At 37.9% G+C, this 26,034-nt stretch overlaps 2 protein-coding genes across 2 annotated transcripts in view; one reads left to right on the forward strand and one right to left on the reverse strand.

Annotated features, from left to right (window-relative positions):
- The window catches only part of LOC120307839 (WD repeat containing planar cell polarity effector), a 168,275-nt gene extending 167,214 nt beyond the window's left edge, over positions 1 to 1,061 (reverse strand). Inside the window, exons 1-2 of the mRNA XM_039343003.1 lie at positions 951 to 1,061; positions 2 to 73 (exon numbers count right to left, since the gene is read on the reverse strand). The gene's annotated coding sequence lies outside the window, so the exon portion shown is untranslated. The remainder of the gene's footprint in view (position 1; positions 74 to 950) is intronic.
- Positions 1,062 to 1,174: 113 nt separating this feature from the next.
- MDH1 (malate dehydrogenase 1) lies at positions 1,175 to 9,912 on the forward strand. Its single transcript, XM_039343011.1, has 9 exons — positions 1,175 to 1,331; positions 3,607 to 3,705; positions 4,471 to 4,567; positions 6,273 to 6,448; positions 6,720 to 6,842; positions 6,988 to 7,164; positions 8,073 to 8,186; positions 8,507 to 8,599; positions 9,233 to 9,912. Exons 1-9 carry the CDS (start codon positions 1,329 to 1,331, stop codon positions 9,356 to 9,358), a joined length of 1,008 nt encoding a protein of 335 aa, XP_039198945.1. The 5' UTR covers positions 1,175 to 1,328; the 3' UTR covers positions 9,359 to 9,912.
- Positions 9,913 to 26,034: the final 16,122 nt, after the last annotated feature.

A 26,034-nucleotide genomic window follows, 5' to 3' on the forward strand; every position in this document is an offset into this window, starting at 1 on the left:
CCCTGAGTCCGGAAGAAGGAGTCGGCGCATGATTAGGTGCGCGTGCGCAGCAATCACGAATCCCTCGAAACCTCTGTTTGAGAGAAGAAAACTGTAGAGGTATACCTAATACGAGTATAAATTTGTATTCCCGTCTGTGGCAAAGCATAAATAATTGCCCCGTTTGTAAATGATGCGTGTACATCCCTGCTTTGTTTCTAATCTTCAGGATTAACATTAGTGTTTCCTGCACATAAGGCCTAAAAACAAACAAACAAAAACAACCCAATTTTCATTTGTTCACGCATAGAAGGATCAAGATTAAACTATCAAACTTTCATTTACATAATTTTCTTTAGTTATTTCAATGTGTTAATTATTTTTCATTGATCCTTGTTTTCTTTTAGAAACTCACTTAGCTTGAATATTAATCCTCAAGCATTTCAACTATATGGCTAAGTAAATTCTACTAGTTAATGCTTAATATTCTTTCTGAATTGGAATGTGTTTGTGGCCTCTGGCATTATGGCTTTTGTTAAATTGGGTTGTTTTTGTTTGTTTGTTTTTAGGCCTTATGTGCCACCCAGAATCACTGTTGGGAAATGAATTGTTATAAATTGTGTAAATAAGTAAATAACTACCATAAATAGTATAATACATATAGTATGTGTACTATATTTTTAAAAGTATTGGTCCAATAGCCTTTCCCTGTTTTCTAGTTTTTAAATAGTATATTACATAAAACTACATTTATGTAATTACTTTAAACTGACTTTTTTCTGCAAAATTCCAATAAATAATTAACATAATATTTTAACATATTTCACACATACTGTCGAGGTCTCTCTCTCTCTCTCTCTCTCTCTCTCTCTCTCTCTCTCTCTCTCTCTCTCTCTCTCTCTCTCTCTCTCTATATATATATATATATATATATATATATATATATATATATATAAAAAATATCTACATACACATTTCTGCGTACGCCACATAGTTTGAACCCTATTCCCTTATTGAAACGCGCGTTATTTCTACGTCGAATATTAGCTCAAATCTTATCCTTCTCTCGGTTTTATTACTGGATGTAAGGCTGAGGATGACGGATGGTTCTGTTGGCTTCTGGGAAATGTAGTTCTTTTGAGCGTCTCAAGCGTCCCATTATCTTTGCTTTAGACTAGAGGGTTGGAACTACAGCTCCCAGATGACACAAGCGGTTGGAAAATAGGGGGCGGTGGCTTCGCCTCCTTTCATTACCTTCCGAACAAGACGCACTCTCTCTTTGCTGGAGCTGAGACTGCGGTTAGAGGTGACCTCGAGGAAGGAGGCCTGTCGCGTTTTCTGTTCCCATCATGGTTGGTACTATTTCACTATCCCTTTCGCGGCTAGAGGACAGATAGTTTGGCGAGATATAAAGCATAGAGTTATTATAAAATACACGTCGCAATAAAAGAGAAGGGCATGACAATCACTGGCGTGTAACTCCGTGGAGGGAGCTAAGAATGCTGCGTCTTTCCCTAGGAAAAAAGCAAGGAGGCCAAAGGAAGGCAATGAGTTTGCATCGGTAATTCAGTGGACGAACCTGTTTAAATGTGGGGAAACTGGAATTGCTTCCATTTATATAGGACTCGGATGAAGATAAATATCCGGATCAACGCTCGTATTAGAAAATGGGCGGGAGGGGAAGTAACTCCATTAAAGCTTGGAAGCTATTAGAAGAAAAGAACCTAGTATAATTAATTTTTGGAGACACAGAGGTGGACTTGAAGTAGAAGCGCAAGCAAGGAAACATGGGAGTAAGGAAAACCTAATTAAATGGCACCTGGGAATTTTAGTTGCAGAGCGGAGGGAATGATAACTGCCCTATTTTAACGCAAGTGAGTCTGAATTAGCCAGGATCCATGTTGCAAGGACTAACTACCACATTGAATGTATGTTCTGGGCTGAGTTTTTGGAACAATTGCGGAACAATCTGCTCTTTTAAAGCTGGGCAGTAAGAAGGGCATGCTATATGTAACTCCTGCATTCTGGAGAAAAATCCTTTAAAAGAAATGTATCCTCTTGCTTATACCAGTTTATTTAGAAAATTTGTACTGTACTTTGCCTGGTCGCTTAATGTTTCTGGACAGTTCACAAAGCGTTAACATCTTTCTGAAATAGAAAAAGCAATAGATACATAGAAAATCAAATGGCTAACAAGTTAGAAGGAGGAGATACTTTAGTAATTTATCTATTAAGAGAAGCATTGTTTCCAGTTGGAAATCACTAACTACTATAAGTATTCAAATGTGGTACTTCAGACAATAGCTGCAGAAGATGCTGCCAAGTTGCCCAGTCACAGTACCCCTTTGATGGTGTTCTGCTATGCAGCTGCTGCAATATTTGACCCGGTGGTATTGCTGTAATGACTTGTCTTGTGACTTTCAAGGTGATCTTCAAGTAGGCACATGCTTCATTTCCAAATTCTTGTCAGAATTATTGTCTCAGAAAGGTTAGAAAGCCAGGAAAGAGACCTATAAATTTCACTGTACTTTGAGCTTTGAGGATGTGCAATTTTCTCCTTGATTAGGAACATTTAAACTTCCCTCACTGAAGGAGAAGAGCAGGGGATGTTTTAATCATCACACGTTTGCTCATAGGCTATGGCTTGGAACTCTTTATAAATGATAGGAATGCTTTCTGAAATGTCCTGACTTAGATGTTCAACTCTTACCCAAAGTAGGTATTATTAAAACAGTACAAAGGATTATATCATTATACATATTTTTTGCTAAAAAATATGCCTTTATTTTTGACACTGTAATTAAATGGTATGTAGAAATTATAGGAAAAAACATATCAATTGTTGCCTAAATCTTTACTGCTTTTGCTAATGGTTCATTAATATTTTTTGTAACTTGAATAAATCAATATTTTGTTCAGATAGGATTCATTTGTATGCTAAAATTAATAGTCCTGAACTATTATATACATTTATCTTGCATGTACTGCATATATTCATCTTGCATACATTGACTTGGTATGGGGCACGCTCTTTGTTCCTGGTTGCTTGTACCGCAGATTCACAATCTAACTAGCTTTCACCTATAAGCTGCTATGCTAATGCAACAGCTTGTTAATAAGTCCCATCATTGTCAGCACTGCATGATTACTTTATACTGTTGCAATTATCATTGGTTCATAAGGTCAGTTCTTGCGTAGATGTGCCAAGAGCTATAATTTTGTCCAACAAGCATTTGTAATGCTTCTTGCACCTGTGCATTTTGGAGATAAGGTTTGAATATTGTACTATTGCTAATACAAAGTGTCGAGAAGGTAGGAAATGGTTTATCTTGTGTCATCCAACTTTCCAATTCTAAGAGAGCAGATTATACTTTATTTACTAACCCTTATCTATGGATAGCTGAAAATAGCTAAAGAATTCCTGGCAGACTGACTAATTCTCTTTTAAATGTCACCTGCACTTAACTTTCTGGTTACAATAGCAGATTTTTTCACAATCTTCTTTCTAAGCTTTATGTTCTTTAAAAATGTCAGTTCTACCAAAAGTACTGTACATTGCAAATAGCAAGAGAAAATGTTTCTCCCAGAGCTATATATTGGTTTCTACAAATAACCTTTCTTTTCCAGTCGGAACCAATCAGAGTCCTAGTGACTGGTGCTGCTGGACAGATTGCGTATTCTCTACTCTACAGCATTGCAAAGGGTGATGTTTTTGGCACTGAACAGGTAATCTGTTAATATATATATATATGTATATATCTATATATATATTCACAAGATTAGGTACAAAACTGGAAAACCTAAAACAAGAATGTTGCAGTGGTGGCAACCATTCCTATTAGTTCATTGGCCACCTCCAACACACCGAGCCCCTGATGGGGCACATTGTGGACCTCTTAAGCCAAAGATTTTTGGCTGGTGGGATCTAGGAGGAGAGGCTTGTCTTTTGCGGCCCTGCACACTTTGGAACATCTTACCCCTAAAGGTGAGGTCTATACTCACCCTTTCAGTCTTCCAAAATGGTATTAACACTAGGCTCTGCTGGTTGGCTTGTGGTCCTGAGGGGAACTCTCTGTGTTGAAGGTGGCTGATGAACTAATAGGAACGGATGCCACCACTGCAACATTCTTGTTTTAAGTTTTCCAGTTTTGTACCTAATCTTGTGCATATTTTAACCTTTTTGATTTAATTATAAACCACCTAGAATCTCTTTGCAGAGTGAGATGGGCAGCATATAAATTTGTTAAATAAATAAATAAAAATAAAATGATCTTGAAGTGGTTGAATTGGAATCTCTCAAGGACTTTCCCAGCAAGAACAAGGTGTCCTTGAAGCTACTATCTGTGAAAGAAGGGATAGCACTAACTCCCTGTACTTTGAATATCGTGGTAAATTGAAAGGACAATAGGAATCCAGTCTATTTATACTTACCTATTCAATTTTGCCAAAGATTTGTTCTAAGCGACAAACCCAGCTATTTTTATTTTGCAGCCTCTTATTCTTGTGCTGTTGGATATCACTCCCATGATGACTGTTTTGGATGGCGTACTTATGGAATTGCAAGACTGTGCTCTTCCTCTTTTAAGAGGTGACAAAAAATCAGAATTAATATTATGCAAATATTTAGGTTGGATGAACTAGGCCTCTGAACACAAGAAACACTGCCAGTTTCACAACATTATTTATGGAACTAAGTATCCTTCTGTATTTGGTGAACTGAAATATCAGCTTGTAAAGGAAATGAATTACCAGGTTTAAAGAAACAATACTTCAAGTGTGCTGGAGCATTTCATTTGTAATACACGTAGTCCTTGACTTATAATTTGTTCAGTGATCATGCAAAATTCCGACAGTGCTGAACAAAGGCAATTATAACCGGTGCCCAAAGTTATAGCCATTGCAGTGCCCCTGCAGTCACATAATTAGAATTTGGGCACTTGGTAGTCCATATTTGCAACTGCTTGAGGTGCTATTGCAGCTGTCCATCAGTGTATGCAAAACTGCCATAGCCAGGGAGGCCTTAGTCTTCTCCCCACCTGGCCAGGATACCTTGGCTGGCTCACTCACACCAAGCCCAGGAGGCTTCGACCCACTCCCTTCCCCATCAGCCTTGGGAGGCCTTGGCCCGCTCTCTGCCTTAGTAGTATGTGCAAATCATTCAATTTAACTTTGATGTTTTTCTCCAGCTACTTAACGATATGCGGTGTCCTTGCTGAGGCTACCTTGTGCCATTCTCTAAGTGGGTTCCATTCTTGCAATGCTTTGGAAGTTGTCGCCAAATTGATAATTTGGAGAAGACATCTGAAAGACCACAAAAATGGAGCCACTTTTGCAATCCTTCTGAATCCTCTTTCTCAAATTGTGTAATTTGGACAAAGAGGCTTATGAAGTATGAGAATGAAGCCTGATTGGAGAATGGCGTGAGGTGGTAAGAAAGCCATGCCTAACATAGGCTGAGCATACCTGTCAGCATCTGGAGAGAAACACCAAAGGAAAGTGGGATAATTTGTGTTGGTTAGAGAGGAAGCGGGCAGAAGCTGCCTAAACCTGGCAAAGTGGGAAGTGGGCCGAAGCTTCCTGGGCCAGGCGGGGAGCAAGTAGAGGCACCACCAGCACCACCACCACCCATAACGTATACCACAGCTTATGGTGGGGCTCCAAGAGCCTTTCCTTACTCAAAGGATCACCTCCACACACTTTATCTAGAACTCTGGCTGCTTAATAACCAGTGAGGTTGCTTAACAAGCACTACCAGGAGAGCCAGGATTATGGCTGTTGAATGGTCACATAATATCTTGCTTAATGATTGCTTTACTTAACGACCAAGATTGTAGTCCCAATTGTCCTAAGTCAAGGACTAACTGTAGTAAAAAAACATTTTAAAGTGAAATTATTAAATAGATCTTACTTTATGAATGTTACATGTAATTAAAAATCAACTGATTTTACTTTCACAAATAACTTCAGTGGTGAATGACCTATTTATTGTTGCTTTTCAAGATCTGTTGCACCTAAGCTTTATTTTGATGACCATAAGAAAACAAGTATCAAGAATGAGAGCCACAAGAATGAAGTCGCATTTCATTAGATATATATTCTGCCTTTTCTCAGATCGAAGCATTAATCTATTTTGATAAGCTGGCATCTGAAAACTGTTACATAGGTTCTGATTCACAATGAAATTTCAACCAGAACTGTGTTCAGCTATCAATAGTTTATTGATTTTTCTTCAAAATAGATCCATGAACTCATCTTTTAGATGGGATTGTTGATCTTTTCCTCTCTGCTTATAGAGGTAATTGCAACCGACAAAGAAGATGTTGCATTCAAAGACCTTGATGTAGCCGTTCTGGTTGGTTCAATGCCAAGAAAAGAAGGCATGGAACGGAAAGATCTTCTCAAGGCAAATGTGAAAATTTTTAAATCCCAAGGAAAAGCATTGGACAAGTATGCAAAGAAGACAGTTAAGGTGAATATAAGTGACATAGTTGACTGCCTGACTTCCTTAACCAGATTCAGCTGCTTTACTAAATCAGCATTCATGCTATATTCTCCAAGTCTCCACGCTGTGGAAGAGCTACAAATAATGTTAAGCCAACAATGGGACGGGGGACATTAAAAAACAATATTGAATGAAATATCATTTTCTCCAGAGAGCAAAATTACAGAGCTTGGTACATTTTACATCTCCTATCGTTCATTAGCTTTCCTGTAATTAAGTCTGACTTTTCTCTTATCAGGTTATTGTGGTAGGTAATCCAGCAAACACTAATTGCCTAATTGCTTCAAAATCAGCTCCAACCATACCAAAAGAGAATTTCAGTTGTTTAACTCGTCTGGATCACAACAGAGCTAAATCTCAGGTAGGCCTGAATTTTTAAATTCCAGCTTGCTAACTGTTATATAAACAACGTTTTTGTTTTTTTTTGAACGCAGAGCATTTAACTGAAACATACTTGAAATTGTCAAAATGACATCGGCAGTTTCTTCTCCCTCACTTCAAACTAGATTGCTCTGAAAGTTGATGTGACTGCTAAGGATGTCAAGAATGTCATTATCTGGGGAAATCACTCTTCTACTCAATATCCAGATGTTAACCATGCCAAAGTGAAAATACAAGGGAAATATACTGGAGTTTATGAAGCAGTGAAAGATGATAACTGGCTGAAAGGTGACTTCATTACAGTAAGTAGTGGTTTTAGATGTTTGTACTTCTGTTTTCACTTTGACAATATATGGCCTAGATCAGTGTTTCCCAAACTTGACAATTTTAATGCATGTGGACTTCAACTCCCAGAATTCCACAGCCAGCAATGCTGGCTGTGGAATTCTGGGAGTTGAAGTCCACATGCCTTAAAATTGTCAAGTTTGGGAAACACTGGCCTAGATGGCCATATCTTGGAGATGAATATGTCACTGCTTATTATTTCAAAGAGCAGCAATGAAAATCATGTATCTCTCAAATCAGAGACTGTATTGTGTAGAAAAATATGTATATATAGAGATTAAGAATTATATGTATGAAGAGGAACAAATTGTTAGGAATATTTACACTGGAATGTCACGTTATGTCCATCTTTGTTTTAACTATATTATAAATAAAAAACTTTAAAAAAAAAGAAAATCATGTATCTCTGTGTCATGGACAAAAAAAAATCAATTTGTAGTCTAGATAAAAAAAATTAGTATGGTTTCTAATATCCCTAACTTTATCTTATTATGATATCCTTCTTTTGTAGAGATGCATCTTATTTTTCTATATGGATGGTAGCTCAAATTAGTTATAAAATTCAAATCATCCTATTTGTGTTTCTTCACTAAATCTTTGTGTTGTCTGAATTGCCTCCAAGCTGTTACTCCAGATAAAATCTACATGGTGCTAAAATGCTATCTCTGTTACTGAACAGTACTTTGTACCATGTTCAAGCTTAGTATAGTTTCCTTCACTTGTAATTCTAGAGTTCGAGACATTGGCATAATATCCCTAACTCATTAATGCAGCAAATGTCTGGCTCTTGGATTCTCTATAAATCACTGAGGACTATAGCAATATACACACAAATAATCCTGTATTATACTTTTTAATATTTCAGACTGTTCAGCAGCGGGGGGCAGCTGTTATTAAGGCCAGGAAACTGTCAAGTGCAATGTCTGCAGCCAAAGCTATCTGTGATCATGTGAGAGACATCTGGTTTGGCACTCCTGAGGTAAGCGTTGCCCATGGAGCCTTTGGGCTTAGAACAGAGCTCTTCAAAACATAATAATTAGCTCAAGTTTTATTGGGTACATGATCTCTGGTCGATTGAGATACATATATTTTCTTGAATGTTTTTGCAGGAGTGGGATGTAATTTAATAAATGTAAAAAATAAAGATACTAATTTGGTATTTTAGTATACTGTTAATGTAATGAAATGCTATAAGACACAACTTTTCCTATGGAATGTATTTTTATACAAAACATTATAGCATGAATTATTGCACTGGTAGAAATATATCACATTAATTATTTTGATTTTCTTTTAAAGGGTGAATTTGTTTCTATGGGTGTTATTTCTGATGGGAACTCCTACGGTGTCCCTGATGATTTGATCTATTCATTTCCTGTTGTATTATCAAAGGTGTGTAAGAAGTATATATTTAATTTTATACCCGAATAAAAGTCCACATTTACTGTTTCTAATGTTGACAGTTTCTAACATACTCCTTCCTCAGTAAGCAGGACTCATAGCTTGAATTCTCCCAATGTTTTGACAAAATATCAATGCCTGTAAACCTGTATTGAGTAAAAAAAAATTCCTAAATGTTGGTTCACAGTGGCAAGTTGCTGTGAATATTTGCATTTAAAATACTATAGACTTGTAGTATTTGAATGATTATTTCTAAAATTATTGATTTGATATACGTTTGACAAATATAAATAATATCTTTAAATTACATATGCAGTTAGTACAATATTTCATCTTTTTCTTATAAACACATTTATTTGTTTCAAAAAACTTTTCAATTTTGATTTGATAAAGAGAGCAAAGGCACGAGGAGAGTGTAGTTAGATAATCTAAAAATCTTTCTATCCAAAAACAGATTAGTGTGATAAATCTATGGTAATCCAGTGTCTATAGCTAGGCATACCATATCTGGGTATAAAAATCCAGACAATCAGCAAAATAGTACCAAAATACTTTGCTGCCGTATAATTATATAGAGTTTTGCAGAGAATGTTACAGGTTTTAATCTTACCAACATCTTCACAGGATAAAACATGGAAGTTTGTTGAAGGCCTTCCTATTAACGACTTCTCCCGTGAGAAGATGGATTTGACTGCAAAGGAGCTAGTTGACGAAAAGGAAACTGCGGTGGAGTTTCTATCTAGCGCATGACTAAATGATCATCAGAATGTGAGAGATGGCTTAAATACGGAGGAGTCCAAAAGTCATCTCTAAATGCAACATCAGATGCTACTCCTGATTCAGCTTTTCTTCCTTGTGGCAATTTTTTCATTACATGATTATTGTTATTTTTTGGTCCCTGTTGCTGAGTAATGACATAGTTTTAGATACAGTTTGCACACTTGACCAAATCCTCCTGATACATCATTTGTTTCCTGTGTTGCATTGTGCATATGCCTATATTTTGCACTTGTGAGAGCAAATAGAATTTGTTTATTGTAACAGCAGTCTTTCACCATAGGTTGTGGGAAAACCACGTATAGCGCTAGGACGACTTTTATGATATGGGTTTTAGTATTAGGTTAATAAAAGTACTCACTAATAGTCTTTATGGAAGGAAACAAGAAAATGTATTTCTACTCCAAAAAAAAAAAAAATAGAAAATATTTACTGAACATCATGAATGTGCTATGTATTGATCATCACCAAATCTCTCACAACAAATCTTGCTAGAATTACATTAAATGTTGAGTATGCACTCCTCATGTATTGTGGCAGTATCCTGTTTAATTTGCTGTGATCAAAATGCATAAAATGCAGTCTTCAGAAAATTATCTTATAAAATAGAATTTGGAAGTGATTTAATAGCATCACTATACATCAGCGGTTCTCAACCTATGGGTCGCGACCCCATTTGGGGTCGAACGACCATTTTACAGGGGTCGCCAAACAACGCGATCCGCCATTTTTCCCCCTCAGGGGGCGATGCCGCGCATGTGCGCCACGCATGGGGGCGACGCCGCGCATGCGCGGTGCATCCATGTGACGGGGTCGCCGTCACACAAAGGTTGAGAACCGCTGCTATACATTGAAGGAAAAAGCTTGAAAGGAAAGTTCAGTCATTCTAAATAATGGAGGGTAATGGTTGATGGAATTGGGTATGTCTAGTTTAACGAAGAAAAGGACGAGGGAGGACATGATAGCAATGTTCCAATATCTCGGGCTGCCACAAAGAAGAGGGAGTCAAGCTATTCTCCAAAGCGCCCAAAAGCAGGACAAGAAGCAACGGATGGAAACTAATCAAGGAGAGAAGCAACCTAGAACTAAGGAGAAACTTCCTGATAGAGTAATTAACAAATGGAACAACCTGCCTCCAGAAGTGGTGAATGCTCCACCACTGGAAGTTTTTAAGAAGAGACTGGACAGCCATTTGTCTGAAATGGTATAGCGTTTCCTGCCTGGGCAGGGGGTTGAACTAGATGACTTCCAAGGTCCCTTCCAACTTTATTATTATTATTATTATTATTATTATTATTATTATTATTATTATTATTATTATTATTATTATTATATTTTGTAGTACAATCCCAAAACATTAAGTTGTTTTGGACTGAAGATCTAATGGCAGGTTACGCTTGCGCTGGTGACACTTAGACTTTGTTCACAAAGAATGGGGAAGTGTGCCAAGTTTCTGGCTTTTCTCCTGTTCTGATTTGTTCTAGGTCCTAATCCACACTTCTCCTCCCTCTCTTGCTTTGCCTCATTTGCTGCCTTAAACTTTGGGTTTTAACCATTAATTTCCGTGGGCTGTCTCCTTGGATATGCTTAAAAATAGCTTAAGTGAAGCAGGTAGTGAACCATTCCAGACAAAGAACAGTTTGATCTTCTCCATACACTGGATAAAATATTGAGGCATGGATATAACCATCCACAATCTACCATCTTTCATACTGTATCTCATATTTAGAGGTGCAGAGGAACCATACTAAAACACATTGTTCTTGCAATATGGACTGTTGTTTAGAATCCCAGTCACTCCAATTTCTGTTTTCCTTGTTTTTTTACACACACAGGATAATGTAAAAGCTGAGCTCAGATATACTAAGTCAAAACTAAACCACATTATGGATTTGTTTGATGCTGAAGCCCATCACTTGTGGCTTCTAAATTGATTTATATCTTAGCATGTGTTATGAACCTAGCCAGCTGTAATTTATTAAAGTATGGGTAAGTAATACCCATACTTTAATAAATTACACCAGTCACATTTTTTTTCTGGTCATAAGTCTATATATTTTTATTTTGATTCAGATTTTTTTTCTTCTATTGGGCTTTCTTTAATAAGGTATGCATGTGATTATCTAATTCCTTCATTTGATTTACTGTATACTGAAATACTTCCTATTTATTCATCAGGGCATTTTAAGTATAACTTTTAATGTGACATTTAAATATTAGAAAACAGACATAATATTTTCACTGGAGTCTTGTTTTTTCTACATCCTATTCGTTTCATCTCCCATTCTATTATCACATATTTTTATCCTCTATCCAGCTTAAAATTTCAGGGGGTGACTTTTGCCATCCTTCAGAATAAACAGAACTGTTGCTAGTCATTGAAGAAAAACAATTCTCTTCTGGCATCTTTAAAATGTAGCTGAAGCTTTAGTAATCAACTGATTAGGCAGGTTAACTTTGTAATTCTAAAACAACTATATAGTAATTTCAATATTTACTACTTGAAAAAGTTCTTTGGAGGGCAATATGAGCTTGTTGCATTAAACCATTTAATTTTTGATCAAGTGAAATGTAAGCAATATGATTAATTAGTAATCATGACAATTCTTAATGCTTTAAATGGAAAATTCTTAACTAAACCTGCAGATGGAGCTAAATGAAAGGGAAAAACCAGTAAGAACTAAAAAGTGGAAGACCGCTGAATTTTAAAAGAGATAAGACAATTCCATGTTACCTTTATAAACTGAGTCAAAGTATCAAAAGAAAAGCTAAGCAATAAAAATGCTCATAATTAATCTCAGTTACAGTGATGTTCTTTAAAAAATACATTTTAGAAGGCCTAATTTTCCACAATCTCTTCATAAAGACTTCATTTTATTTTCTGCCTTTATTTGTTTTAGAGGGGCGCTTAAAGACATTGAACTTGTCAGTTGGAAAGCTGAAAGCCTGGGTTCAAGACCCGAGCACCATGTGACGGGGTGAGCTCCCGTTATTTGCCACAGCTCCTGGCCACCTAGCAGTTTAAAAGCATGCAAATGCAAGTAGATAAATAAGTACCGGTTTGGTGGGAAGATTACAGTGTTCCGTGCACCTCGGTGTATAATCATGCTGGCCCCATAACTACAGAAGCATCTTCAAACAAAGCTGATTCCCTCGGCTAAGAAACAGAGATGAGTACTGTCCCCTAGAGTTGGACACATTTGAACAGAGGAAACTTTTATGTTTACCTTTTATTATTTTTTTGTAAGTAACTCAGGACAATGAATATACCTGATACTCCTTTGTTCTTGTCTTTTCCCCACACCAACAAATCTTGTGAGTTAGGTTGAGAAGAGTAACTGGCCCCAAGTTATCCAGTTAAGCTTTCTTGCCTAAGTTGGGACTAGAACTCTCAGTCTCCCACACAGGCGATATATAAACTTGCATCAGGATGCTGATCTTATGACCTTTCAACTGTTAAGGGTTATGACCCATCAGATGCTCCTCTAAATCCCTTCACTGTTGGCCATGCTGATGTGGATTTTGAGCAACATCTGATGGACATGTCCCTTCCCATTCTCTCAAGTTCTTGTTCTGGAACACTCCTTCAACACACTTCTGGAAAGAGAGATAACTGCAAGGAATTAGATGTACACACATACACACTATTCTTTCATTTGAGGTGATGGATATTTTAGCTGCCAAACCAGTGAGAGCATTTTTTTCCTATGGGCATATTTCAAATCAGAAAAACAAATATGACTTCTGAAATATTGAATGTAGGATTGTGATTCACAGATTCTAGTCCCATTAATTTACAATTTCTGTTTTCATAAGCATTTATGCTTGATGGCATGATGGATGAAGAGCAAAAGGATATTTTATTTTTTAGGAAATTTGACATTCAGCCATTATTGGAGGACTGCGCAGTATCTTGGAAATGCATTTGGAATTACAAGGGACATTGGAGACAATTCAGTTTACCAAAATTGGGAAATGCCCCATTCCACACAGATTTCAACTGAGCAATATAATTTTCTTATAGTAGAAGAATGTGGATAACCTTGAAGAAGGTATGAAGGAATACAAAAGGAAAATAAAAGACAACTCCGTCCTCAGAATGGAAAAGTTGTGAAAAAGTAATCCCACCTTGTCTCAAAAGTGCTTTTCCAAAAAGCAAGTGGCTTTTTTGTTTTTTTTCTTTGAAAATGCTTCGCTTCTCATCCAAGAAGCTTCTTCAGTTCTTGGATGATAAGTGAAACATTTTCAAGGAAAAAAACCCAAGAAAGTCCAGTTGCCTTTTGGAAAAGCATCTTTCCAAAGATCCATGACCTGGATGAGTGAGAATCTCCATAGACATTAATCTCATCTTGATTCTGTTTGGCATAAAATGGGACTGAAGGAAACTGACAGACTTTCAAGATTCTGTTTTACATATATCAATAAAATAACATTTCTGTAATCCTTGCTCTGTCTAGATACCATTTAAAAGATACAGCCTAAAATCAAGGAGGGAATCAAACAGCCTAGCTCTAGTCTAGACCATATCCCTACTGGGCACCAACTTCCAGATAAGCAGGAAAGAACACAGATAAGCAATCAAGAAAAAAATGATATTGCAAACAAGGAATTACCAAAAAAAAGAACATCTACTCACCAAGAGAGAAAGGGAAAAGTACTATACTGCATATAAACATCCAACAAACCCTGCTGTCCCTCACAATGATGATGTTGCCTAGTCTGGTAATGAAACATCAGTTTTTTCAGAGAAAAGCAGTATGTGAGGAATAATATTAACTGTAGTAGGAAGAAGGAAAATAGCTGAAATCATGCGAGTTTGAGGTCAAAATCTTCTTTTTGAAAGGAAGGAAGGAAAGGGAGGGAGGGAGGGAGGGAAGGAAGGAAGGAAGGAAGCCCAATCCTCTTTCTCTTCCATAAGGAATTTCCCTCCTCGAATGCTAGGCTGAGTTGATGAAACTTGGGAGAGTAACCAACAATAGTTTATCGTGTGAAAACCTATGTTTGCTGCACTGGTTAGAGAGGCTGGGATCTAGTATTGTAACAGGTATGAGGCGGGAGAAATTCAATGCTAAGCTTTTCCATGGAAAAACAATAATGGAAAAAGCTTCTGTTGTTGACATTCTTTTGTGAAGCATTTTATTATCTGGGCTTATCCTTGGGTTATTTTTTTACTCTGAGAATCAATAGTTTCCCCTCTCTGGACTTCCATTTACCAAAGCAAAGAGGCCAAAATGGAGAGTAAGAGGGGTAATATAACCTGATAAGAACTTTCCATGTGGAGTTAATGTGATAATTGTGCCTCTATGCTTACAATTTAGCACATGTGTGTTATATGCACACATCTGTTCCATATCAAGCATAGGGCCCTATTTGGTTTCTGATTTGGGGTGAAAAGTTCTGGCTGATCATAAAGACTTAATTTTTTGTATCTTCTCATTGTTATCTAGTGTTTGTCTGGATTAATGCAGTATAAATACAGTAAATGTCACATCTAATGAACTATACTAGCATATGCGACCATCACTTTGTTTCTGATTTCCAAAGGACCTAAAGAGGAAAGAAGTCACATGATTAGAACTGGGTGTGGGATAGAGCTAAGTGCAGTCTCATTAAGGTGAGTTGGCCAGCTTGATAGATCTCCTCTGCACCAACTAATTTTAACTATTGTTTCTTGGCCAGAGTTCTCAAACTGTGTGATGCCCAGCATCCCTAAAACAGTAATTGATGTTTCCTCTCCTCTCAAATAAAACTGTAGAGGTGCATCCTAACAGAAGTCCCACTCTTACCAACTTCTCCAGGCAGAGTCAAAGTATGGCCCAGTATTGATCCATCTGCATGCAAACAAGCCAGGTTTACATATCGGAAGCTGCAGCATTGTCAAATGTTACCTGCAGCAATGGGTCCTATGCAATACCTATTCCCAAATACTTCCCAAGGTGCCCCATCCTAGACCAAAACACTACTATCCAATTTTACCTTCTTTTTCAAATATGGCTCTTACTGGGCTTCATGCCAGGAGGCATCTTATCCTGAACTTGTGCACCTACTCCAGATAGCCCAGATGCTCCATCTTTTGTTTGCAGTTTCCCTCTGCTTCATACTGTCTCCCTTAGCCAAATGTTGCACAAAACAATGGTGGAGCTGCACAATGCAGAGGCCACCTTAGGTTCCAATCCTGCTGCAGTCTGGAGGAGCTTACATCTGCTTGGAATGGTGGGGTGTATGTGAAAGGAAAGTGAAGTAGGCGGGTTAAATTAGCAATATAAAAATGGAATTGGCAGGTTCTGAGCAGCTTCGGCTTCTTTCTCTTCCCCAATTCCCCTCAGCTATATCATGAAGCAGGTGGGTGGGCAAGAGTGGCCCATTTCTGGGAACCCATTTCAGGAAAGTTGATTGCCAGAGGAGAGAGGTCACACATTGACAACAGCTTTGCTCAGCTTACCCTTGGTAGGTGAGAGGCAAAGTTGCCAGTCTGGTATTTACTGCTCCCAGCTCATTCCCAGGTGGTTTGCTATAATCATCTGTGCCATAAGCAGCATAGGTCTGCCCAGGTGCTCACTCAGAAAATGAGCATTCCACTCCAAAGACTTCAGTTCTGCTGAGAGCCACCAACTCCTTTAACTTTCTGCTCCAGGCCTTGGAAGCTTCCCTTAAGAGAGAGTAGATTTGGTCATCCTCTAAATTTCAAAATGGGATCTTTTCCCCAAACCTGATGTAGGGTCAGCTAAGATTGAATCTTCAGTCAGAATCAAAGGGATACTAAAGCAATCTGGGTGCTTTGTCCATATCTTGGGGAGAGGAACACGACTTGCATAGGGACGCCAATATGGTCAAGCTGCCTGCAGTGGGTACAAAGGCTCAGCTCCAAGACCAAGGGTGACACAGTCCAAGAAGAGACTAGAAAATGACAATCCTGGCTAGATCACTTGGACAGTATTCAGAAGTGAGTTGGTATTAGAACCATTCCTGCAAGTGCGAAGGCTGTTTAAGGAGAGCTTGGCACCTGGATCTCAGACACAGCATTGACCAGCATCAACAATTCAGGGAAGGCTGCCCCAATCTTGTTGTTGTTAATTGCGAAGTCGTGTCCGACCCATCGCGACCCCATGGACAATGTTCCTCCAGGTCTTCCTGTCCTCTACCATCTTCTGGAGTCCATTTAAGTTCACACCTACTGCTTCAGTGACTCCATCCAGCCATCTCATTCTCTGTCGTCCCCTTCTTCTATTGCCCTCAATCTTTCCCAGCATTAGGCCCTTTTCCAGTGAGTCCTTCCTTCTCATTAGGTGGCCAAAGTATTTGAGTTTCAACTTCAGGATCTGGCCTTCTAAAGAGCAGTCGGGGTTGATCTCTTCTAGGACTGACCGGTTTGAACGCCTTGCAGTCCAAGGGACTCGCAGGAGTCTTCTCCAGCACCATAGTTTCAAAGGCCTCAATTCTTTTGCGCTCAGCCTTTCTTATGGTCCAACTTTCACAGCCATACATTGCAACTGGGAAAACCATGGCCTGGACTATACGCACTTTTGTTGGCAGGGTGATGTCTCTGCTTTTTAGAATGCTGTCTAGATTTGCCATAGCTTTCCTCCCCAGGAGCAAGCGTCTTTTAATTTCTTGGCTGCAGTCCCCATCTGAGGTGATCTTTGAGCCCAGAAAAATAAAATCTGTCACTACCTCCATTTCTTCCCCATCTATTTGCCAGGAATTGAGAGGGCCGGATGCCATGATTTTGGTTTTCTTAATGTTGAGTTTCAAGCCAACTTTTGCACTCTCCTTCTTCACCCGCATCAAGAGGCTCTTTAGTTCCTCTTCACTTTCTGCCATTAGAGTGGTATCATCTGCATATCTTAGGTTGTTGATATTTCTCCCGGCAATCTTAATTCCAACTTTTGATTCATCTAGCCCTGCCTTTCTCATGATATGCTCTGCAAATAAGTTAAATAGGCAGGGCGACAGTATACAGCCTTGCCGGACTCCTTTTCCAATTTTGAACCAATCAGTGGTTCCGTGTCCAGTTCTCACTGTTGCTTCTTGACCCGCATATAGGTTTCTCAAGAGACAAATGAGATGGTCTGGTACTCCCATCTCTTTAAGAACTTGCCACAATTTGTTGTGATCCACACAATCAAAGGCTTTTGCATAGTCAATGAAGCAGAAGTAGATGTTTTTCTGGAACTCCCTAGCTTTCTCCATGATCCAGCGTATGTTGGCAATTTGATCTCTAGTTCCTCTGCCTCTTCAAATCCTGCCTGTACTTCTGGTAGTTCTCGATCCACATACTGCTGGAGTCTAGCTTGTAGGATTTTAAGCATAACTTTACTAGCATGTGAAATGAGTGCAATGGTGCGATAGTTTGAACATTCTTTGGCATTGCCTTTCTTTGGAATTGGAATGTAAACTGACCTTTTCCAATCCTGTGGCCACTGTTGAGTTTTCCAAATTTGCTGGCAAATTGAGTATAGCACTTTTACTGCATCGTCTTTTAAGATTTTGAATAGCTCAGCTGGAATACTGTCACCTCCACTAGCTTTGTTGTTGCTCAGATTTTCTAAGGCCCATTTCACTTCACATTCTAGGATGTCTGGTTCAAGGTCAGTGACCATCTCATTGTGCTTATCTGGGATGTTAAGCTCATTCTTATATAGTTCTTCTGTGTAGTTTTGCCATCTCTTCTTAATCTCTTCTGCCTCTGTTAGGTCTCTGCCATTTTGGTCCTTTATCATGCCCATCTTTGCATGAAACGTTCCCTTCATATCTCCAATTTTCTTGAAGAGATCTCTGGTCCTCCCTATTCTGTTGTTTTCTTCTATTTCTTTGCACTGTTCATTTAAGAAGGCATTCTTATCTCTTCTAGCTACTCTCTGGAATTCTGCATTCAATTGGGTGTATCTTTCTCTTTCTCCTTTGCCTTTCGCTTCCCTTCTTTCCTCAGCTATTTGCAAAGCTTCCTCAGACAGCCATTTTGCTTTCTTGCATTTCTTTTTCTTTGGGATGGTTTTAGTTGCTACCTCTTGTACAATGTTGCGAACTTCCATCCATAGTTCTTCAGGCACTCTTTCTATCAGATCTAATTCCTTAAATCTATTTGTCACCTCTACTATATATTCATCAGGAATATGATTTAGTTCATACCTGAGTGGCCTAGTGCTTTTCCCTACTTTTTTCAATTTAAGCCTAAATTTTGCAACAAGAAGCTAATGATCTGAGCCACAGTCAGCTCCTGGTCTTGTTTTTACTGACTGTATACAGCGTCTCCATCTTTGGCTGCAGAGCACATAGTCAATCTGATTTCTATGTTGACCGTCTGGGGATGTCCATGTGTAGAGCCGTCTCTTGGGTTGTTGGAAAAGAGTGTTTGTTATGACCATCGTATTCTCTTGACAAAATTCTATTAGCCTGTGCCCTGCTTCATTTTGTATTCCAAGGCCAAACTTGCCTGTTATTCCAGTTATCTTTTGGCTTCCTACCTTAGCATTCCAATCCCCCATGATGATAAGGACATCATTTTTTGGTGTTAATTCTATAAGGTGCTGTAGGGCTTCATAAAACTGGTCAATTTCATCCTCTTCAGCACCAGTGGTTGGGGCATAGATTTGGACTATTGTGATATTGAATGGTTTGCCTTGGATTCGAATTGAGATCATTCTGTCATTTTGGGGATTGTACCCCAGTATTGCTTTTCCTATTCTTTTATTGACTATGAAGGCTACTCCATTTCTTCTGAGGGATTCTTGCCCACAGTAGTATACCTGATGGTCATCTGAGTTAAATTCACCCATTCCTGTCCATTTTAGTTCGCTGATTCCTAAGATGTCATGTTCAGTCTTGTCATCTCTTTTTTGACTACGTCTAGCTTGCCTTGATTCATGGATCTTACATTCCAGGTTCCTATGGAGAAAAAATCTTTACAGCATCGGACTTTCCTTTCACCACCAGATATATCCACAGCTGAGCGTCCTTTCGGCTTTGGCCCAGTCGCTTCATTCTTTCTGGTGCTACTAGTATTAGCCCTCTGCTCCAATCTAGGCAAAGCTAAACTGTGACATACCTCAAATCCACCCCTCAAATTTCTCATGACTCTGAGAAACCCTGGCCCAAATGGAATATTCAAGTAACTCACTTGATCTCACATGCTGACTGGGAAAATCTGGGAGTTGAAGTCCACCCAACTTACAGTCACCAAGGTTGAGAAACACTGAGATAGCCTATGTGTACATGAGCATGACCATCATTTTATTTTTAGTAAACTAATCCATTATTTTTCCATGACTAAAAGCCAGCTGTATTAGGATGGTGCAGACAAACACATCATACAAAACACCCACTCAGAAGTGGAGGGATCTTCACAGCAAGTCTCTTGCAAATAGTTTGGAATTAACTTTTTGCATTAAAGCCATGTCTTCTTGACATATTCAACTGATATACAAAATATTATCAGTTCATTTATTACTCTAACCTTTTTTTGTAAAAGTTTTATTAATTTTTTACAATAACAACCTTAGTGCCTGGTGTACAGTGTGTTGTCTTGGTTCATGATTTTTTTTACAGTCAATAATAATTAATTTTTATATTTCCATAATTAGTATATCAATTGATAATATATTCCCTTGATCCTCTCTTCTCCCAATAGTATTCTCCTTCTTCAGCTTTAAAGAAATATAATTTTTTATATTTAATATTATCCATTTATAAATGATTAAATAAAAACATTTTCTTCTATATTTATACCAACAATAATAGCGTCCATATATACTATTTTTTTCTTAGCAACTTATGTTATGTTCGTAAAAGTCATCTTATTAATTCACCATATATCTTATTTTCATAAATCTTGTTTAAACTCAGTTTCTCCATAATATTCAAACAATTCTTATCAATCACAATTTTCTCAATAATTATCATCTAAATATCCAAATTTTCCACTTAAATATATCATCCCAGTATTTTCATATTTCATATGTTATAGAAATACTATACTACTTATCTATCATAACATCTACCTATAACATCTTTTCTAATCAATTTATATTTCACTTCTATTTGCAAAAATTAATTAAATCACTATATATCCTTTTTTCAAAATTCTTATTAAGCCTAATTTCCCCATAATATTTCAGTCATTCCTTAATCCTAAATCTTTTCAAACTTAATTTGTCTTTAAAGTTCAAACTTTTCCTTCACTTTCGTCATCCCAATATTTTTACATGTTGTGTCTTATCAAAACATATCATATTACTTATACCTCTTATCCCACTTATTCTAAAGCCCCTTTATAGCCAAAGTTATTTATTTATTTAGCCATATTCAAACAAGTGTTTGCTCGTATAATATTCTATCTGGTAGGGTGAGTCAAGTCTCTTAAACCCATCTCTAATCTTCTTCCTTTGCCAAATTGTTTTCCAAATTAATATTTTTGACTTGTCAAACAGTTCTTGTATTTTTGTAGTTGTTGTTAGGCATAGAGAATACATAATACGTAAGATGTATGCTTTTTGACTCCCAAACAGTGATACTCCTAGCAGTGTCTATTTTGTTAAGTCTTCTTTCTTCTCAGGTTTATTTTGACGTTCTAATGCATAAGGTATCTTTTCCATATTTATTGTTGTATCCAAATCTTGTGAAGTTTTTCTTGTTTGTATTAAGTTATAGTTCCCTTCATTTGTGACTTCGCCAATTAAGTCATTTTTTTCTAGCTCACATTCTGTTATCTGTTTTTTTTGTTCATTCTTTACCATCATTCTTTGAATGTTTTTTGATTGTAGATTTAAATTAGAAGTATATTCCTGTATATTATCAAAATTATGCTTAATCTCCTCGTGATTTAGAGCTATTGTGATTTGTATCTGTTGTAGCATTGCATAAATTTCTTCTTGGAAAGTATTTGTCTTGTCTTGAAGTGTTGTTTCTAGAGATCTTTGATCTTTTTGGTTGAATCCTTCAAGAGTAGATATTAAGTGTGGCTTTCTATCATTTTTAATGAATATGTCATATCCATGTTGTCTCCCCCTTTCGAGTAATCTGTCATAAGTGCCATAGTCTCTATAATTAGCCTTGTCAAGCTGGCCAAAACTCAAAATCCAAACAGTTCAATTTTATATAGTTCTTGTCTTTATATATAATTTTTATAATCTACTGTAATTTTCAATTATCAAGGTTTCAGTAAAATCAATGGTTTATAACAATTCTTTCAGGAGTCAATTGTCAATTGTCAAACAGTCAAAATTGCAATTCAGTATATTTAGCCATCTTAAATCCTTCCTGTAACTTTCCCTCTCAAAACTTAGTCATAGATCAAAGTTTTAAACAATGCATAAGTTTAGGCCACAATCAAAATATTTCTTTTCCTTCAAACACTTACCAATCTTATGGCTGGCTCAGTATACAATCTCTTCTTTGTCCCCTGGCAACTATCTTCTTAAAGGTTATTAGAGTTCATGGGAATAGATTTTTCTTTGTTTCTGAATATATATATATATTCTGAGGTTTTCGCAGGTGTTTGTATGTAGGTCTTTGGTTATTCGGGTTTTCTCCCGCGTAAAATTGGAAGTGTCTTGGCGACATTTCGACGAAGTCCCATTCATCATCTTCAGGCTGCACGAAGCTGAAAACACCAGCCTGAAGATGACGAATGGGACTTTGTTGAAACGTTGCGAAGACACTTCCAATTTTACACGGGAGAAAACCCGAATAACCAAAGACCTACATATATATATATATATAGATAGATATAGATATACATAATTTCATCAAAATCCTTTAGAATATAATCTTAGCAATTTGTTTTAATTTCTAAGTTTGATCAGATTGTTGTATTTTAAATTTAATTTCAGTATGTTTCTTTCCTCCTTAAAAGGTTAATTTGCCACTTCTGTCTATGGGGGAATGGGAATGTAGTCCCCACCCCTCACTTTCAGAGGTTTTTTGCTTTGGGGAGAGAAGATCAAATACTCTCACCAATTCCAAGCACACTGTTCACTGTTGTTTTTGTTAGTGCTCTTGGACTTCTTGGCTGCAGGTAGCTTGGACTAGACTTTGGCATGTGGCTAGTCATTCTCCTGTCAGGTTTGGAGGGCTTTCCCCAGATCAAACAAAGCCATTGCTGTTGCTTCGTGATCAATGGGTCACCCCTCCTTCACAGTCAGCTTTTCAGGGAGACTTCGTACCCATCTAGGGTCCCCCTGGCAGGGCGAAACTAGCCATGGGGAGCGGAGGTCTGCTCTCGCGCGGCCATGTGCTACGGGCACAAAACCAGAAGTCTATTCTGACTAACTTTGAAGAGACCAGACACTGAATATCTTTTTTAAAAAAGAGAGAGATTCAGGGGGCCAGTTGTCAGAAGTCAGGCGTATGTTGCCAAGTTAAATATGTACTGAAGGATTTGTGACATATTTGCATTATTGCGTTCAGTCACACCACCATTTGTTCCATTCCAAAGGTACATTAAATGCAGCACGCATTTCCCCATTTGTCCCTATTATCCATGCTCAAACCACTACCCAATCAAGCCTGCCAGATGCTGAGTTCATTTTTCCCTCCTAGAATTCCCAAAGCTCCATGAATCCACAAACAGCCCTTCCTTTTCTTCATAAAAAGAGAAGCAAAGGAAAGCACAGCAAAAACAAACAAAAAAGGGTTTTGCTTCCAGCAAGCTTTGTAATTTTTTTTTTTAAGAATATAAAACTTTAGGAGAGTTTCTGGATATAAGATCTATTTTGCAAAACCCAAATGACCACTAACAAGAGACAGCATGTCCTGTATCTCAGGGCTCCACATCCACCGGGCCCTGGACTGGAATCAGGCTGCAGCATGCCAGAAATGGGGCCATGCAAACAAGTGAAGCTCCATCCATGGGATGCAGGCAGCAGATGAAACCTCTGGTCCACAGAAAAACCTCTCTCCTTGGAAGCGGTCCCTGGTGCCCAAAAGGTTGGGGACCACTACTGTACCTGTTTGCTGCCATCTGGAATCCAACTCCCCAGTTTTGGGAACTCTAGAAGAGATATTACCAATCCCAAATGTGTGAAATGCTTACCTTGCATTAAAACCAAGTCCCATCAACTTGGAAATGAGGTATCGTTTCAATGTTTGTCTCTGTTTTTCTTTCTTTGATCATCCTTTCAAAGCCGAATTCACATTTTAAATCTTTTAAAAGTTCATCAGTTTGTTTTTAGAAGTAAGTTTCAGAAACAACAGAAGGCTTGTTATCCTTATTTCTCAGTTCCATCTCAAAAGCATATACAGATGGGATTCAAAAATCATCTAGGTGAGACACCAAATAATTTAATTTCGTGGTAATTTAAATCAATGTAAAAGTATAATGGCTGGAGAAGAAGTGAGCAGCTTAAGAATGAAAATACAATATACAATATACCCTGGGTATCCGTGTAGTTGTACTGGTTGTGGATATACTAGAGAGGAACAGGAAACTAGAAACGTATATTGGATTAATGGGAATTGTTTCCTTCTCCTTAGGAAGCTGAAAAAATGATCTTTGTCAGAGAATGGCTAACTCCTTGTTCTGCTCATTCCTTTTTAAGTCTGAATGTAAGATCAGGGACTGAGCCTACAAAAGGAGGAAACCTTTAGGCAAGTGAGCAGAATTCAAAAATATAATTCTTAAAGATTAAACTGAACAGCAAACACCAGGCCCAGATAGCAAACAAGAAGATGGAAAAAAGAGCAAAAGGGGCCACCTGAGGATCAAAATCTGAAAGTAAGAAGCTATGGCTCAAACATTAACGGTAAGTAAATGGATTAATTTGGTTACGCTGTATATAAAGTAAATAAATGGAAAGGAAGTTCCAAATTAAATGCAAAGAAACAAGGCCATCCTAAAAGCACAGCAAAAAGAGATGGAAATAAAATATTGCCCTGTCAACAAAACCCTTACTGTTTCTTTTCTCAATAAATAGGGCTATCTTTGTCCTGCTTAATATTCTTCAATTGTGTTAGACTACAATCAACGGACAAATACTGATTGTACCTGGATGGCACCTAGTTCAAGAAGGCTAACAAAAGAGATGATGGGAGAAACATTTATCAGTTTAGTTTTTATTCTAGGTCAACTCTCGTCTACAATTCATTTCTCTTCTTAGGAGCCCAATACTAAATACATTTGATTTTCCAAGTATCGCATAGATTCAGAAAAAAAACCCATAAAGCACTGTACTGGCTATATCACTATGAATTTAGGACAAATAGCTTGGGTTAGCTTCTAACCATTAGCTTTGATCTAATTCTTATCTTTATCTAAGAAATAACTCCTTTTATATAAGGAAAAAGTAAAGACACCTGTTGTGTACTTCGTTCGCGTGCGAATGATGAAGACACATGGCGATGCTGAACAAACACTTTATTCTCCTTCTACAATAACCAAGCAAAAGCAAAAGGCACGCAGGACACAACAACACCCTAGACCGGAAGCTCAACTTCAGGTAATTTTATGGACATAGCTATGTAGTTTTCTTAGCAAAAATCTTAAAGTGATTTGCGATTGTATGATGGAATGTATACCCAGAGAAAGGGGTGGGATCTCAGCAAGAGTGCCAGGAGGAGGAATTCTAGACAGAAATCCAAAATAAGAGACTGCACGGTCCTAAACTAGATAGAGGTGGGAGGAAGAGATTTAGGGTAGCCATTCTCTAGCCATTCCCTAGAATTTCCCAGGGTATACCTATTAGATTAGAAGGTTATTTTATTTATTTATTAAATTAACTAATTAAGTTAAATTTATTGGCTGCCCATCTTACCATAGGGTAACTCTCAGCAGCTTGAAGTTAAACCATAAACCATAAAAAGTTAAAATCAGACATTAAAACCAAAGGCACATGGGAAGGGCGGGGGCAGAGTGTGGGGGCAGTGGAATCTGTTATTACTCAATCAACCGCCTCCATTGTGCTGTTCCCCCAATGGGGCCCCAAGCAGACTGGTAGAGCCACGTCTTTAGGCCTTACCAAAAGATAGGAGGGTTATACACCACTGAGCCGTGGTGGTGCAGTGGTTAGAATGCAGTACTGCAGGCTAATTCTGCTGACTGCCGGCTGCCAGCAGTTCAGCAATTTGATTCTCAACAGGTCAAGGTTGACTCAGCCTTCCATCCTTCTGAGGTTGGTAAAATGAGGACCCATATTGTTGGGGGCAATACGCTGACTCTGTAATCACTTAGAGAGGGCTGTAAAACACTGTGAAGTGGTATTGCTATAGGCTATAGCTGTAATCTGGCAAGATTCTGCCTATCAGGTGAAAGTAAATGAAGGATTGGACTTCACTGGATTTTGCTGTGTTGTCTTTGGGTTTCAGCCTAATACCTAGCTTTCTTCTGGGATTTTTTTTCTTTCCCATTCTAATCTTGTAAAAAGCTAGTTGATTAGTAGTTGTCTGGATTTTTACAGCTGAGATCTGGTAAACCTTGGCTTACAGGCCTGAATTTTCCAGATAGTTCCCCAACTTCTTACTAGGCCAATCTTGTTTAGCTTTTTTCAAGATCACCCAAGTTTCCTAAGGTGCTGCCATCTGCTGTTAAGTGCTGTTAAGTGCAAAACTCAGCTAATTCTGGACTTACAACCACAACTGAGCCCAAAATTTCTATCGTTAAGCAAGACAGTTGTCAAGTGAATTTTGCCCTACTTTACAACCTTCCTTGCCACAGCTGT

This window comes from Crotalus tigris, unplaced genomic scaffold (assembly GCF_016545835.1).
Source record: "Crotalus tigris isolate CLP2741 ecotype Arizona unplaced genomic scaffold, ASM1654583v1 scf7180000017831.1706817, whole genome shotgun sequence".
Lineage (NCBI taxonomy): Eukaryota > Metazoa > Chordata > Lepidosauria > Squamata > Viperidae > Crotalus > Crotalus tigris.

Bases quoted from the DNA above. Each gene is read 5' to 3' on its own strand.
- MDH1 (XM_039343011.1), top strand. The intron at 3,706-4,470 runs GTAATCTGTTAA...TTTATTTTGCAG, and splicing joins ATGTTTTTGGCACTGAACAG to CCTCTTATTCTTGTGCTGTT. The intron at 8,600-9,232 runs GTGTGTAAGAAG...ACATCTTCACAG, and splicing joins TTCCTGTTGTATTATCAAAG to GATAAAACATGGAAGTTTGT.